Raw genomic sequence first — 18,026 nt, 5'->3', positions numbered from 1 at the left:
ATAATTATTTATTTAAATAATATTTTAATTTTTAGAAAATAAAAAGAATATAAAATATATTTAAATAATTATAAATTAATTATTATTAACTAAACTTTATAAAAATTTTAAGAAATATAACTTTTAAAAGAAGATTAAATTCTTAGGATTTTTAATTAAAAGAAGGAATTTAAATAAATCTTAATTAAATTAAAACTATTTAAAAATAGTTTATTTCTACTATTTATTATAATATTTAAGTTTTTAGGTTTTATAATTTCTATTAAAGGTTTATTAAGGAATATTTTAGAATTATTTAACCCTTTAATAAGTAATTATTTAGTATAAAATAGGGTTAAAAGTTTAATAAAATTAATTTATTTATACTTAAAAATTTAAAGGCTTAAAAGCCTTTAAAAACTTAAAGTTAAATTTTAATAAATATTTTTATTTTAATATTATAATTTAATACTTTATATTTAAATTAAGTATAATATCTTTAATAAAATAGTTATTTTAATAATTTTTAGAAATATATTATTAAAAATATATTTTAATAGTATTTTATAACTTTTTAATTAAAAAGTTTATTAATATAAAACTTAATTAAATAATTTATAATAAAGAATTAAATATTATTATTAATAGTTTTAAATATTAATAATAATATTTTAAAAGTTTAAAATTTATTATTATTTTTAAATTATAATAATTTTTATAGTTTTATAAAATAAAAAACTAATTTAAAAATAAATTTAATAATTAATATATTTAATTAAATTTTAATTTTACTATTAAATATTACTTTAATAAAACTAATTTAATTAATAAACCTTTAAAAAATTTAATTATATATTAAAAAAGCCTTTAAATATAAATTAAATTTTAATTTTAAAATTAAAGATAGTTATAATTATTAAAAGAATTTATAATTTTATTTAAAAATTAATAATAAATTAAAATTTAGACTATAATTAAAATTATTATAATATATAAAATTTTAAAAATAACTTCTTTTAATAAAATATTAACTTAAATTTATAACTTTTTATAAAAATAGTTTATAATAAAAGTTTAAACCTAAATATATATATTTAATATTAATATAATATATTTAAGGTTCTATTTTTATTTATAAACTTAATTTATAAAACTTAAAAAAATTTTATAATTTAAATTATAATTAAAATATAATTTTAAATAATATTATTTTAAATAACTTTAATTATAAAATTTAAAATAAATTCCTTTATTAAAAGAAATATATATATATATTAAAATAAAAGGTTTTAAAATAAAAGATTTTATAAATCTATTATAATAATTTATTAAATAAATATTAAAGATAAATAAAAATATAAATCTTTTTTAAAAGTATTTTTAATAATTTAAATTAAAAGCCTTTATAATAAAATATATATACTTTTATATAATATATTAATATATATTTATATTATATTATTATTTATATAAAGAGTTTATTTTATTATTAATTTTATTAGAATTTATATAAAATTTAATATAAACTTTATAATTAAACTTTTAATTATTATTATAAATAATAAAAAATAAATTTAATTTTAATAATTATAAATTATTTTATTAAAATAAGTTTTTCTTTTAATTTATATAATAATAAATACTATAAAGTTTAATAAAATTTTATAAAAAATTAAATATAAATAAAAGATTTTATAAAAATTATTATTAATTAAAATATAATTTTATAAATAATTTTAAAAATATTATATAAACTTAATAATATTAAAACTATTATATTATTACTTATTATTTATAAAATAATAAATAAATTAAAAATAAACTAAACTTTAAAATAATACCTTAAATTATTTATAATTAAAAATATTTAAAACTAATTAAAATTATTATATATTATATTTTTATATATAATTTAATTTAAAATATAATAATTAAAATAAATTTATTTAAAATATTATTAAAATATAAACTTTTTTATAATTTTATATAATTAATAATTTATTAAAAATAATATATTATAAAAAATATTAATAATAAAAAGTAATTAAAAAGCTTTAATAAATCTATATAAAATATTAAAAATTAAATAAAGGTTATTAAAGTTTAAACTTAAAACTATAATATATATTATTAATCTAAATAATTTAAAATTAATAAATAAATATTCTTAATAATTAAATATTTTTACTTAAAGAATAAGAAATTAATTTTATAAAAGATTAATTTATTTAACATTTTAACTTAAATTAATAAGTAAACTTATAATTTAATCTTTTTAAAAATATTTTTAAATATATAATATTTTTATATAAACTAATTAAAACTATAAATAATTAAAATATTAAAAGGCTTATAAAAGATATTATAAATCTATTAAATTTAAAAATAAGTAAATTAAATAAAAGTTAAAGAAGATTTAAAATTATTAAGAAATTAAAGGTACTTTATTATTTAATAAAATAGAAAAATAGTTAAATAAGTATAACTTTTAAATATTAAAAATAAAATATTTATAAATAAAACTATTTAAAAATATTATAAAAAAAAACTTTAATATTTTTAAAAAGAATTTAAAAATAAATAAATAAAAATTAAGAAAAAGGGTTATTTAAGCTATAATAAATAAAAATAAATAAATAATAATTAAATAATAAAAAATAAATATTAAAAAGTAGCTAATAAAATAAGTAATAATATAGTAAATAGTTAATAAATAACCTATAAAGGCTTTATAATAAGTTTATAAAAATAAAATATAATTAAAATATAAACTTAATAAAGAATTAATAAAATAAATAATAATTAAATAAATAAGTTATAAAACTTAATAAATTATTTAAAAATAAATATTAAAGAAATAAGTACTATTAATTAACTATTAAAAAGAGTTAATTAATTATAATATTAAAATTAAAGGGTTATAATAAAAATAATATAAAATATATTAAAATAAATAATTTTAAACTATTTAAATTTATAATAGATTAAAACTTATTTTAAAAGGTAATATAAAAGGGTATTATTATTCTATTTTAAAAACTTTAAAATCTTACCCTTATAATTTTATTTATTAATTTATAATACTTTTAATTAGCTTTTAAGGAGGGCTATTTATATTTTATAAATTATTTTTAAAAAAATAATTTTAAAATTATAAATTAAAACCTTATTTATTATATTTATTACTTTTAAAAACCTTTAAATTAAAATATATTAAATAAAAACTATTATCTATTAAAATTAAATATAATATACTATAATAATCCTTAATTAAATTATAAAAATATTTTTTAAATATTATTTAAATCTTTATTTAAATTAAACTCTATTAATTAAAAATATATAAATTAATTATAACTTATAATTAAAAATATTAACTATTATAATTTCCTTTTTTAAAAAAGTTAATATTAAATTTCTAATAGTAGTTAATTACTTATATTTAATATAAAATTTACTATTTCTTTTATTATTTAATAAACTACCTTAAAACTTAAGGTTTTTAATTTTTTAAAAAGCTAAATAATTATTAAAACTATTTATAAATATATTTATTAAAATATTAATAAATTAAACTTAAAATTATATTAACTTATTCTTTTATATAAATAAAAGTAAAAATTTTATATTATTTATAATTCCTTTTAAAAAATTTTATTAAATAAAAATTAATAATTAATTTAATAATAAAAGAATTTCTTTAATTTAAAAGTTAATAATAATAATAAAAGTAAATAAAAAAGGGTTTATTATAATATAAAAAATAATATTTTATAATATATTAATTATAATAAAAATTATTTAATTAAAAATTATATAAAAATATTTTTATATAAAAAAATACTTTTATTTATTTAAAAAGGTTTTTATATATATATTATAAAGAGTTTATAACTTAATTACTTTATTTTATTTTTATAATTTTAATATAATTTAATATAATATAATTAAAAGAATTTAAATTTATAAAAATATTTTTATATATTTTTAAAAAGAAATATAATATATTTTTAACTTTATAAAGTTAGTTAAATATTAAATATATAAGAGTTAAAATTAAAAATCTTTAAAAATTTAAAAACTTTAAAAACCTTTTATTTAAATTTTAAAATAAAAGGTAATTTTATAACTACTTTTAATAAATTTAAAGGGTATATAAAATAATTTTAAGCTATTTATTTACTACTTTTAAAAATAATTATTAAAACCTTAATAATATTAATATTTTTAATTAAATTATAAATAAATTTAATATAAAAAAATTAAAATTAATAAAATTAAAGTTAATATAATTACTATTAAAGCCTTTAAAGATTAAACTTAATAAATTAAAATAATTTTTAAATAAACTATTTTTACTATTTAAAATAGTATATATAAAATAATATATAAAGTCTTTTAAAAAATTACTTATAAACCTTATAATTATTACCTATAAATAATATAATAATAAATAAAGAGTAATTATAAAATAAAAATATTTTAAATTACTTTAAATAATAAAATATAATAATAATATTTAAAAACTAATAAAATAATTAAGAAAAATAATTAAAACTAAAAAGGAATTTATTAAAACTTAATAAGATTAATTATTAAAGGAAAAAAAGAAAATAAAATAAAAGAGAGAGGTAACTACTTAAAAGAAAGGTTAGCTAGTTTATACCCCTATAAAGATATAATAAAAATTATTAAAAAATTTAATAAATTACTAAAATTAATTAGTAATAGTAAATAAAAAAGATTTTTAAAAAATATAAATAAAAGTAATTAATATTAATTAATAATAATAGTTAAAAATAACCTTTTAAGGAGAGATATAATTATAATAGTTAAATGAAAGCTATAAAAAAGTACCTTAAAGGTACCTTAATATTTAGCTATACCCCTTCCTTAAGCCCCTTAAAAGATAGGTAATATTTACTTACCTCTTTTTTAAAAGAGGTAAAAATTAGTTTTATATTAAACTTAAACCTAATAGATCTTTAAACCTCTCTTTATTTATACTATTATACTTAATATTATAGCTTATTATAAATTTTAAATAATTTTATATTAATATAAATTATATATTTTTATAATTTTATAATATAAAAGTATTTATAGAATATAATAAGAAATTTAAAATTAAAGTTTTATAGTAAACTTTTAAAAGAATATATTATATTATTTTATATAATTTTTACTTATTATTTAATATTAAATTAAAATTAATATTTTAAAAATTAAAATAATTTAAAATAAACTTTATTTAAATTTAAATTTATTATATAACTTATATAATAAATTTAATAAATAAATATATTAATTTTAAATATATTTATTAATTAATTTATTATATTTTATAATTTTAATTAATATAAATATAGAAAATAATATTATATTTATAAAATTATATATATATATATATATAATTAATACTAATTAATTAATTAAATATATATATATATATAATTAACTTTATTTAATTAATTAAAATATTAATTTATAATTAAATTTATAATATAATTTATAAAATTAAGTTTTATTATATTTATTTTATAAATAAATAAATAAATAAATAAATAAATAAATAAATAAATAAATAAATAAATAAATAAATAAATAAATAAATAAATAAATAAATAAATAAATAAATAAATAAATAAATAAATAAATAAATAAATAAATAAATAAATAAATAAATAAATAAATAAATAAATAAATAAATAAATAAATAAATAAATAAAGAATTAATAATTTAAAATTAATAAATAAAATTATTACTTTATTTATTTTATTTATTTTATTTACTTTATTTACTTTATATACTTTATATAAGTTATAAACCCTAACCCTTAATTTTTATATTATTTTATAAATACTTTAATATTATAAAGATTATAATAATATATTTTTATATTAATATAAAATTATTTAAAGTTAATATATTTAATAATATAAGTATAAAAAAGTAATAAAATCTAGTTGAACCCTAACCCTAGAATTTTATACTTATTTTATTTAAATTCCTTAAAAAATAAGGTTTCTAAAACTACTTTTATTACTTTATACTATTTTTATTTAAATAAGTTAGACTAAGTTAAGTATAGTGTTTTATTTTTTTTAAGTGTGTGGGGGTTTTGGCCGTGTGGGGGTTTTGGCACCCACTGCGCCAGCAGTGGGTTCCTCGGAGCGAGAGCGAACCCACGGGTACCCCCACCTCCCCAGGTGCCTCACCCCAACTCCTGTGACAATGCAACCTCGAGATCTCAACGTTCATCCAGTCTTGTTGGAGGGGCATGTGACAAGGTTGACACAGCACACATGATGAGGCAGCCCTAGAACAATCCGAGCAATGCACAGTCAAGGCGCACCAAGATCAGCGCAGCCAATTGTAAGTAAAGCAATGAAAATTCTCTATAGGATTCTAACATCTTCCACCACAACTCTCTTCCACTGAAAACAGCGCATGAAACGTATACGGAGTGAAAACGAAAACAAGTAACGATCTAACATCTTCCACGATTCTCCCCAACTGAAAACAGCTAATCGGACAGGTATAGTAAAGACCGAAACCAGCGGAAACCAGCTCACTCGAGTTCTCCCACTAGCAGGTCAGAGTCTGCTTGGGAGCATCGTACTTGCAGGCACCGCCGTTGTCGTTGACAGCCATCTGCGAGCTGTGTCAGTCTTCTGTGTACAGTAGGAAGGCAGTTCGAAGAATTATAGAAGCGACTTACGTTCTGGAACCCGCCGTCTCCCTTGCCGACGAAAACACCGCCTGCCTTCAAGTAGAAGCAGTCATAGCTAGTTGGTGGTCCGTGATTAGTCTCTGTGCCACCATAGAAGGATTATCAAGGATTGGGAGCGATGGGCAAGAAAGTAATAGGAAACTTACTTGGTGAAGAGGTTTCCAGAAGTCAGCTTGAGGCTGACGATGTCGCTCCTCAGCTTGGGGTCATTGACGGTGTAGTCCTGGTTCTTGCAGACTGCACCCTTGAAGCTGGGGTCGGCGCCGATCTTCTTGATCATGGCATCCACGGCATCCACGGTGAACTCCTGGCGGACCTATCGATGGATTAGAATCAAATCGAACAATGAAGAGCTCCAAGTCAAGGGGAGGGGGGTTTGTTGCTCACCTTGTCCCAGGTCGAGAGGTCCTTGATAAGCCCCTTGAGGGAGTTCAGGCCCTCAGTGGTTGCCCAGGTGGCGGCGGCGGTGCCGGCAGAAGTGAGGATGAAGAGGCTGACAGGGTCAATCACTCGCTTCTCGACTTGGGTGGACTCCTTGTTCTGGTTCTGATCAAGGGGAGCAGCGGTGGCAGCAAGGAAGAAAGTGGCGGCGGTGAAGAAACGCATTTTGAAGTTGGTGAATGGGTATGAAGTTGGGTAGAAAGTTGCTATCGAAGCTGAAATTTGTAAGAAGGCTGAGGCTTGGTGCTTGGTGCAGAGGCTGTAAGTCTGAAGACTGAAGATTGAGAATTGAAGTGAAGATTGAAGTGAAGATTGAAGTGAAGATTGAAGATGAAGATGCTGATGATGATCTGGATTGAGAGATGGAAAGGGAGCTGACGACGACGTTTATATAGATGGAAGACGATGGCATCGTGGGACTGTCTACAGCCATGTCGACCGACTTTGGTGGTGTAAGTGGATCCAGGCAAGCATGCCAGCTCACTTACAGATTCTCAGTGACCAATCGCTGGCTGCAGAACAACTCCACGATGCAAGAATGTGTTTAGATGAGAGGTACGGCCCCGGTCCCGGCAGTTGTGTAACTAGGCGAGGCTACCTTGGTAAACAGTTCTGTCATTGATGGCAATCACCTTAGCTGAGGCTTAGCCGCACTCAATTAAGTTTCCCCTCGTAGTGCATAATACTGCAGGCCAAGACCCAGCGATATGCTGCCTAGCCGAGTGTCGTTGTGAGCCCATTCGCTGAAAGTTTATCCGCTTCTCTGGATCAAGGCCATCTGGCCCATAAAAAGAACATCAGACGAAAGCTGCCACAACCTGGTCCAGGGGCTCGATCCAAACAAACACACGGACTCTCGGTTCTCGAGGCGAGGGACGGGCCCGCACGGCTGCCACATAGAGTTAAACTTTTAAACTCTTGGCTCGGGAGCCAATCGCGCGGCCATTCTGACATGCACAGCCCTACCAGGCCCCACACTTCGGGACCATCCTACCTAAGATCTTGACAGGCACATATATGGGTGACTGGCATTTTTAGGCGAGTCAGTGCATCTTCGGCAGCCCGGATCCTCCAACTGCCATCAAGCCGACGTCTATCCATGATGATGATGATCTACCAGTAAGGTTTGTTTTCCTGACGTTTCAGCCTCCGCACTTCGCCCGCGTCGCCTACAGGACACAAATAAGTAATTGCTGACAGAGACGAGGTTGAAATTTGTCCTTGATGTCTGTGAAATGTACTCAGCGTGCATTGGCAAAGGGCGCTCTACCTAAAAAAAGAGTCTAGCTAGCTAGCAATGCCGTATAAATATGTTCGGTAGAGGATTTGGGAATCTCTTGGCTTTTGTGGTGCTGCATTAACAAAATGCTTTTCAAATTGATGAGCAGAAAGTGCGGCCTTGAACGCCAAGGGAAGGATTGGCGGGGATAGTTTAAAATGTGTTTAGGAATATTGGTCGAAATAAGTATTGCCAGACAAGGATATTCGGGAACACCCTGTGGATCTGAAAACGGAAACAGAAGCTTATACTAGGAAGAATGTCGATCAAGGACCTCTGAAGCAATGGCGTTGTTAAGGACAACAGACGCGCGGGCGGTGTTTAGTGTGTTTCGAAAAAGGCAGCAACCATACTTTGAATAACATGTGACCCAGACCGTACAATCAGTTTTCTCTTGGAGCATTGGCATGAACCTGCACTATTGAAAATGACGCAGAATACAGTACCATTCATTCCAATCAATACTATTTCCGTGGAGTCCTAGGCTCTGGGCAACTCGTGTCGACGATCAACGCCCGGTCCCGCCGTCGGGAGCGATGCTTTCCAGCATTGTCTGTGCGCCCACGTGCTCAGTCTTCTCACATTGTTTGTTGTTGGCATTGATTCTTTTTTTTAGGAATGTTCTGGGTCTTTGAGTTTACTACCATGTAAAGAGACCGTACACCTTTGGAGTGTATACGGATTCAGAACGAAACCACTTACATTGAGTCCATGTATGGCTTGGTTCCTATGTCACAGTAACTGATAACTATTCCAGTACTGTTTCAGCTTGAGAGATAATCTGACCCAATCCAGCTGTTCGAGTCAGAGGGCTGTAGCTTCTGATTAATTAGGCGTCCTTTGCATCATCACTGAGTAACTCCGGGCGGCTTTACATCAGAGCTCCTCTCATTTCCGCTGTCTTGGCTATTTGTAGGAGTCATTTCTCATATCCTCGTCAATGGGAAATGCCAGTGAACGCCGCTGAGCTCAAATTTGGACCACGCCATCAATGTCAGTCTCAGCTGCTCACCATTGAATGCATGTCGTAGCGTCTCAATGAGTGGGCCAGCGTGTCTCTTTTCTTTCTTTTTTATTCCACCCGTACCTCAAAGATATCAACACTGATAAAATGGCTCCAAATGTCACTGTGCGTTCTGTGCGAGGCGCGCGACATGCGGCACAGGCAGAACACGTAGTGCTGCATATTGGCTGCAGGACAAGCTGCTCGCCCCATCGGGATGTTGGTGAGTTGGTTGTGGCTCAAAGGCTGTTCATTGGATAGCGCCGGCTGTACCTATGTCGTTAATAGCTAAGCTGTACTCCATATACCGTCGTATTTCTGCGCATCTCTGACTTCATCCTTATCCCTGGGGTAGCACGCGGCAGGACAACGTCTCCTTGATCAGCACAACAATGGATTTGTAAACCTTTGGGAGCTCAGCAGTGTCCGGATACACCACTGATCTGCGAAAGCTTGACCAAAATTTTCTTCGGGTACAGTGAAAGCGATCATCGACATTTTGTCGCGGGGCTAATCTGAGAATGGCACTTCTGCTAAGAGATGAGAAATTCGTGCACCTAAAATTATAAGGTACAAACCTTTCCTATTATTTAGTTAATTAAAGTATTAAGTCTTAAAATCCTTATAACTTTTATAAATAACTCTTTTTTATAATTAAGGATTATAAATAAAGTAGGTTAGTCTTTTAGGAATTTAAGTTATATTTATTAATTTAACTTATAACTCTTTACTATACTATATTTTAAAGGTTACTCCCTTTACTTTAGCCGGCCCTTTTATAAAAAGAGTCTTATATAAGTTATATACTTAGTTAGCTAAGGGTGTGTAGCTTTTAATTTTAAGTGTATAAATTTGTACTCTCTCTATTAAATAATAAAACTTAACTATTTTATTATTAAAAGTTAATACTTAAGTAAAGACTATATATATATTATTTATAACTTAAAAAATATAATTTAAAAAAGCTTTATATAAATATATTTATAATATAAAGTTAAAATAAATCTTTATATAATTTTAAATACTAGATCTTAAATATCTACTACTATACTTAGGTACTATATAGGGGCTAGAAACGAAACTATAAGGTGGGTTATATGTTTCATTAGATAGATTGTATTGGCTTGGTAGAAATGGGGGGTCTTCATGTGGGGAACATCTTGTGATATGAGCCATTCGAGCATGAGATCAAACGTACTGGGAGTAGAAAAGGGTTTTATTATAACAATCTGCCTTGAACCATTCAATACCTTGCGGTTGCAGGATGCGCCTCATGTTCTTTACAGATCTTGGTGCTTGAAGCTCAATGTTGTTAGCCTCAAGATCCTGCGCATTTCCTCCGGCTTCATACCGGTACCTTCTCTTCAAAGTCGAGACCATTGTGAAAAATGGCGATCTCGTCCTCAACGGCCATTATGACATTTCCCTTGGGGCTTACTGCCATTGGTCCCACGGTTATCCCGTGCCAATGCACAGGTACGAGGAAATGTCTCGTGTAAAACTTGTCGTTTGTCGCAGTATCCAGGTTGATCGAACAGACCCAGCCACTATGCTGCAAATATATGAGCCAAGATTTGTAAGTTCCTGCGATAGCCTTCAAGTCTTTGATGGACTGCAGAGTAGTTGGTGGATATGATAACGTTGTGGTCGAACGATCGAAGGCTTTCAACGGAAGCAATTGAAAAGATAATGGTCTTTTTGTCGTCATCGCTGGCGCATCTAACCCTGCTATGATGCAGACATACCGGCATGGGTCGGGAATTATCGCCCACGTAACCTTACACTTGGGATCGACGATCGCCAGAAACTCGGTGCCAGGATTGTCAGTAGAGAACAGATCTTCAATGGTCGCCCACGTGCAAAGTTGGCAAGATGTGCCTTCGAAACACATGATCGTCTCATTGTCTGGGTGATTCGCCAATCTCCGGGGTAGACTTGGCTTTGCAAAACCATGTCTACTGACCATTGCAGCAGAGATGAGGTCCCAAACCTCGAGGCTGTCAGCCGTGGAAATGAGCATTTTCTCTCCGTCGGCTTTGACGAGGATTTGATCAATCACACCCTCACACCGTACACTCAGAGACAACTTATTTGACGAGAAGGCGCCAGCACTGTTCTTTTGCACCGTACGGACATACACTTGACCAGACCTGTCTGCAACGATCAACAGATCTCGTGACTTGTTCCAGTCCAGAAAGTCCACAGTCACATTTTTGCTGTCATGAAATAGCTCTTGTGCCATCTTTCCGGATTTCGCCGAGTAGGCTGCAACTGATCCATTTCCACGACCACAGAAGATGCATTCGCCGTCGTGATGAGGTACCAGTGCCGTGATGGCCTTCTCATTGTCGATTGTTTTTGCAATGCTCATCGGAGCTGCCTGAGATACCCGGTCGCTGATGTCGATGCTAGAATCATCGTTGGTGTTGTCGTTACGTCGAACCAGTGCGGATGGTTCCCAAATGCTACAGGTGTTGCTCCTGACCTCAAATAGACGCTGTCCAGAACTATTGAAGGTGATCGCTCGGATCGCTCTCTGGCTGACGAAAGTCTGATGCAATAATTTCATGGTCTCAAAGTCGTACAGCTTGATGAAACCGTTTCCGCTACCGACGGCAAGAACAGTACCGTCCGGAGAAGCCGCCAGCACAGACGCGTCTGTCTGTGCGATGGCTTGCGTTTTCTGTATCTCTGGGTCAAAGACATGTGTGGAACCATCTTGGTAGCTCACTGCCGCTAGGTTGATCTCTGGGTTCGGATTGAATAAGAATGCATGAATGTAAGGCTCCAACGAGGAGGAGTTGGTCGAGCGAGTGAAATGTCCGACAAATTCTTGCTCTTCAAGATCCCAAAATGTCACAGGTCTGAGTCGATATGTTACGCCCAGTAGTCCCAAGTTCATCATGAAGTCTGCATGCATTGGCGACTTTTGGTATTTGTGATATTGTCGCTGGCTCTCGTTCCAATCCCCAAAGGCAAATTTGTCGATTCTCTTCCCTGTATCGATGTCTATCACCAAGGCATAGTTGGCCCTCGTTGCAGTATACAACTGCTTCTCATCTTCACTGAATGACAACGAGAGCGGTTCGTCCCTAGTCAGGAAAGTCCAGACTTGTTTGCCAGTCGCTATGTCCCAGGACTTGATAAGCTTTCTCCCCTGAGATACAATGCGTTCGTATGTCGTACCGAAACATAGCCGTCGAACTGGCTCGCCATGTTGCAGCTGAATCTTTTCTTGGAAAGTCGATTCGTCGTAGATGATCACTTTCCCATTTGCAGTCCCAAGTGCGAAATTGTTCCCTTCACATGCAATGGATAGTATCTGTGTATCAGGAATGACGATGCAGCCGAGTCTTTCATCCCAGTCATCTTGCTCGAGTCCTACCACTTGAAGGCCACGAGGGTGTCCTTTAAATGCTCTGAACAGGATCGACTTCTTCGGGCAAACAGCCGGGATCAGATGATAGATGGCTTGCGGGCTTGCCACAAGTGTCTTTCCGAACTGTGCCACCAGATAAACAAGGTCATTCGCCCAGGCCAGGACATTCTGAACTTCACTCCCCAAGGGCGATTCATATTTCGCTCTTCGATCCATGTAGGCTTTGACATTCTTTGCCGTTCGTGTCAAAGGCGATAGATCGCTTGTTTTTGCTACTGCCTCGATCCATGCCATAGAATTGCTCATGAGGAAGTCGTCCAAAGATGTAAGTAATGTTGAGCTAGACGATGTTGATCGGGCAATGTGGTCCGAGAAGAACGTGACGGCGTAAGAGGAGAACGAAGACCTTTTGGGCTCCTTTTTCTGAGCGAGGGACTTCGCTCGACGGAATCTTGGGGGCTTCATATCCGTGCTGCCCAAGTATGAGAGACATATTTCGGCAATTCTGAAATGCTCCCTTTCCCTAGACATTCCATAATCTGAACCTCCTTTGATGTGATTAAAGAAGAAGTCTCGAACGGTTTGGTGGGTAGCTTGGACACGCGAATCCCGATCGACGTATATAAGATTTCCACAGATCGTGCCAGCTGTCTTGTCCAGTTGGTTCAGATTTTCTCTAATGTCGAGCCTTAGAGCCTCCCTCAACTCATCAACAAACAACGGTCTCATTGAGCATAAGGTCCATCGTAGAATTGCCTTCGCGATAAGCCCAGTCTCTGAGGATGCCATAATGCTGGTTGTTATCTCACTGTACAGCTCATCCATCTCTTTTGGAACGGAGTTGAGGATGTTTTGGACTTGCTCTTGGCTGACAGCATTCTCAATCTTCTTGACCACCAAGTCCGTCCAAAGAAAATTGCCATTCGACATGTCCAAGATAGTTTGGACCAAGGCCTCCCTTTCGGCTTCACTCTCAGCCAGGAAATATGATGCATGCTCATTCAGATAAAGCCCGATATCATATTTGGTTGCATCCAAGGGAATGGTCTCTGCCACCCTCAGGCTTGATATGTTTTCGCGCGAAAACGCTCGTTCGAAGACTAGCGACGGACGGCTGGTCACGAAGATTCGTAAAGGGATATGCTTTTCGATCTTGGCGACTAGTGGAAAGAAAGCTGCGGGGTTAGATGACTCGTCAAGGCCATCGATAACCCAGTAATGTAGTTGCTGAAACGAGATTCGAAGAATGCGACCTACGAAAAGGGTTCTCCAGATGGAACGTTCGTCCTGGTGGTCAAGAGTCCCACTGTCGTGCATTTCAAGCAGTCTTTCGCGAATCGTCGTGTTCGTGCGGGCCATCTGAACTGCCAGTGAGAGCAGCATGTCCGCAACAGTGGACTTTCCAGTGTGAAGATTTCTGAAGAAGAAGTAAGAGCAATCTTTGTTGGAATGCTCAAGGTAGTTCACCACATGAGCGGCAAGGGTTGATTTGCCTGTCGCCGGCTCGCCACTCAACCAGTAGAACCTCGAAAATCCATTTCCGTCTACAAGCCACTCTTGGAACGTATCTTTCTCGGTTAACCAGGCACAAGATCCTTGACTTTGATGTTCTATGATGTTTGCGACGTCTGTCTCCGGGCTTTCCTTTACTCCGAGCCACGCTGTCAGCTTCTCAACATCATCGTTGCGCCGCTGGTAACGAGGTGCTAGGCATGTCTTTTCTATCAACGATATGCTCGCCACGAATGCGTCCCTCAGCCGCGTGTAGTTGCTGTCGTTCGGCGTGTCGAATTTACACATTTGGGAATGGTCGGCGTTGAGATGGGAAATCTGCTCCCCCGGCAGGTCGAGAACGGCGGATGTCTTTTCAACAATGAGACCCAAAGCTGTGGGCATGGTCTCGAAAAAGGAGTAGAGATTTATGCCTTGAAACACGTGTCTAAACTGATCATTGATGGCAGTTATTGCCTCGGAGTCGGGATACAGGTTATCGACGTAGGATTTGGGACCGTGGCCGATGGCGAGTTTGAGAAGGTTGTTGAGTGTATTTGCCAGGTTTGACCCACGATGAGGAGTTGCGAGGAAGAAGAGAGTGTGTATGCGGGCAGCAATATTCGATGCTGCGGGGTCCTGCTTCGCGAGCAGCAGCATCTTCTTGATGACGAGACCACCCATACTGTGTCCCACAAGAACAATTGGCGTGTCGCTGTGGCACAGAAGAGGAGAGTTCCTGACATCAGATAGGAGCGCCTGGCCAAAGTCATGTATGGTTAACATGCTGGCATGTCTCTCTTTCCATACTGCACTATAGCCAAACGAATGTATGCGAACGTTCTTGAATCGGGGCTCCGTAGGTGGCCATTCCTTGGGCCAATAATGGGCTGAATTCGATGTCTTGCTCCATGTCTTCCTTGAGCCACCGCCCAAACCGTGTACGAAAATGAAATCGATTAATGGTTCTGAAGGCTCATGAAGTAGTGTCAATCCTAGAGGACCCCAGGAATCTTCATCCGTCGGTTGCTCCTCAACATCAGTTAGACTCAGGCTCTGGATACGACGGATGAGAGTCGTCTTCGTGGTTCCCAGCAAGGACCTTCGCGAAGCACGACTCGGAGACTCCACAACAGGTTGACGAGACTATAATTTTCGGCGTTAGTATTCGAGAGATATTTCTTACTGGTTTAGAGAGTAGGTGTAAAAGGAGTGGGCTGGTGGCGGACCATCTCGTATAATCTCAAAACCTCCAAAGCACCGACGATAACGTCAATTTCTACTCAAGACCGCCCGGGCGGTAAAGACTTTCGCTCAGGGTCCGTTCAGCGTTGTAACATGATGTCTCGTTTCTTTAGATTCTCGAAAACCAGGCCAAACAGTGCACGACAGTCTTGAGATCCGCGGCGTAGGCAAGAGTAGGCGTGTCTTGAACAGTCGCTTGCCAAAGCCTTAGATGTGGCCGGGACATTGTAGACGGTCGATTCCAACCAGGAAAGCGGGACAAGTTGTGACTGTCTGGTCAGCTTTCAGGCCGAGGTGGTTCGAAACCCCTCACTTAATCAATCTTTCACCTTTTGGGCCTAGCAAATTGCTACATTCAGCAGGATATCGGATGATTATGCCGCACTGCGGCACAGCACAGTCACGCAACGCGCCTGCGGGCTCGCGGGAGACTTCAACGCAGTAAGGAATGTATAATACCGGTAATAATCTTATCCATAGTCGTTCTTCTGCCAGTGTATTTCAATACTCTTCACCATCGACGATTCTGATGGTACTTACAACCGGCAATGAACACTACAATGCCAATGCATGGGAAGCTGTAGAGCGGCGGACTGTATAACTTTGGCAATTCACGGTAGTAGCAGAGATAAGGAAATCTGCATGTTTGCTGTCGGATAGTCTGGGCATCCCTGACCCTTCAGGTGGCTGGGTGCTGCTGCAGGGGCGTATTTAGGCGCTGGGTTTGAACCTTCTTGCACATCAGATGCATTACTTCTTGTCCACCCCCCAGGCGCATTGATTTCCTAGCACCTGTCAACAACGAAACACCATACTTTCTGCTCGAAAGGAAAATGTCCACAGGGTCAGATCGCACTGGCAGCGCCACTGCGTCAGAGACTTCGGACTATGATGGTAAACTTGACGAAGGAGTGCTTTCAGGTGCGAAACGATACCACTTGAGCGTTGTTCCGAAGCTGATATCGTGCAGCGCTTCCCCATAACAGCAGAGTCTTGTCTGTTACTCCGTCAGGAGCCAGTGCATGGGGTGAGACCATGCGTATAGAATGCGAGTTGGAAGACGGCACCTTGAAAGACTTCTTTATGAAGGCATGCGTCCGTCATAAAGCCTGGAGCCTGTCAATTGACCCTTATTAACGAGAATTAAACAGTGTGCTACTGGCGGAACCAATCGCCGTATGATGGAAGGTAGTTTCGAGTCCGAGGCGATCTTTCACCACTACGCCCCCGAGAACATCCCCGAGCCTATCGCCTTCGGTCACTACGAATCAAGCCCCGACACATGGCAAGAACGGCCCCCTTTTTCCCCAAATCTAGTTTTTTCTGTTTCCGACATCTCAAATATATCTAAATAGCACTGCAGTGGGCTGATGCTGAAAGCTAGGTTCTTCCTTGCCCAATTCTTTGACATGGTCGACGAAGTCCCGGAACCAGGCCAGTTCATTCCCCTAATTGTGAAAATCCACATGCGTAGCATGGGAGAGTCACCCGACGGCAAGTATGGTTTCCATGTGCCCACACATTTGGCCAACCTTCCCAATGATAATAGCTGGCAAACTACGTGGGAGGCCTTTTTCACCCAACTGATGAGAAAGATGTTTGAGCTCGAGGAGCTATCTCATGGCAAAGATGAGAGACTTGATTTCCTGAAAACTTCTCTGTGCACCAAAGTCATTCCACGACTGTTGCGGCCTTTGGAAACCGACGGTCGATCTATTCAACCATGCCTTGTGCACTCTAACATTTGGCCTGGAAACATGATGCTGGATGTGGAGACAAGTGATGTCATTCTGTTTGACTCCTGCGCATTCTGGGGTCACAATGAGGCTGACCTGGGGACCTGGCGGGCCCCGAGATACAAATTGGGTCGACCATACTTCGAGGAGTACCAACGTGCTATACAGATTTCAGAGCCTCAAGAGGACTGGGATGACAGGAACGCTCTATACGCGATGTAAGTCTCAATGACTTCTGCCATGTGGCTTCCACTTGATGAAAGGCTGAGGCATTCATAACCTGATTAACCGATCATGCAAAGACGTTACGATCTCCTGGTGTCAGCCCTTTTCCCAGATGAGAGCGGCCTAAAATTCAGGGAAATGTACGTTGGCACACTTCCACTTTCACAAGATTATAAGCTATCTGACACACGTTTCCAGGGCAATGCTTGAGATGGAGAGGCTCGTTCAGAAATATCCACTAGGTTATGAGGGCTGGAAAAGCTCCGCTGTTTTGTGAACGTCATGTAGAAAACACATGGTAGTTGCGCTTTCCGTTGCCAGTTGAAGCCTGGAATTGGCAAATCGTCGTGATGCTAGAAATCGAGTTTGCGAGGGATTTCAAGCACCGGTTGTCTGAGACTGTACCTATGAAGATATCAATCTACATTCATGACAAATTGCGCACAGGCCACCGCTTGTTTGCCAGGGGCGGGGGTAAATCCCAAGAAAAAATCGGCACAAAGATACCAACCAG

At 34.3% G+C, this 18,026-nt stretch overlaps 3 protein-coding genes across 3 annotated transcripts; 1 reads left to right on the top strand and 2 right to left on the bottom strand.

Moving 5' to 3' along the window:
- Positions 1-6,568: 6,568 nt before the first annotated feature.
- Positions 6,569-7,319, bottom strand: KVR01_008485 (uncharacterized protein; the record flags this gene model as incomplete). The annotated part of the gene is made up of 4 exons (XM_044788836.1): positions 6,569-6,634; positions 6,702-6,768; positions 6,860-7,029; positions 7,101-7,319. The coding sequence occupies 4 exons, from the start codon at positions 7,317-7,319 to the stop codon at positions 6,569-6,571; spliced, it is 522 nt and encodes a 173-aa protein (XP_044642252.1).
- Positions 7,320-10,781: 3,462 nt separating this feature from the next.
- KVR01_008448 (uncharacterized protein) lies at positions 10,782-15,767 on the bottom strand (the record flags this gene model as incomplete). Its single annotated transcript, XM_044784514.1, has 3 exons — positions 15,536-15,767; positions 11,219-15,452; positions 10,782-10,873 (listed from the first exon to the last, which is right to left on the bottom strand). The coding sequence occupies exons 1-3, from the start codon at positions 15,536-15,538 to the stop codon at positions 10,782-10,784; spliced, it is 4,329 nt and encodes a 1,442-aa protein (XP_044642215.1). The 5' UTR covers positions 15,539-15,767.
- Positions 15,768-16,089: 322 nt separating this feature from the next.
- Positions 16,090-17,937, top strand: KVR01_008726 (uncharacterized protein). Its single transcript, XM_044782533.1, has 6 exons — positions 16,090-16,472; positions 16,522-16,640; positions 16,703-16,836; positions 16,936-17,505; positions 17,590-17,652; positions 17,711-17,937. Exons 1-6 carry the CDS (start codon positions 16,385-16,387, stop codon positions 17,787-17,789), a joined length of 1,053 nt encoding a protein of 350 aa, XP_044642493.1. The 5' UTR covers positions 16,090-16,384; the 3' UTR covers positions 17,790-17,937.
- The last annotated feature ends 89 nt before the right edge of the window (positions 17,938-18,026 follow it).

Source organism: Diaporthe batatas (genome assembly GCF_019321695.1).
Source record: "Diaporthe batatas strain CRI 302-4 chromosome Unknown Contig00010, whole genome shotgun sequence".
NCBI classification, from domain to species: Eukaryota; Fungi; Ascomycota; class Sordariomycetes; order Diaporthales; family Diaporthaceae; genus Diaporthe; species Diaporthe batatas.
Note: the sequence above shows the minus strand (reverse complement) of the source record. Positions and strands in the feature narration are given on the sequence as shown.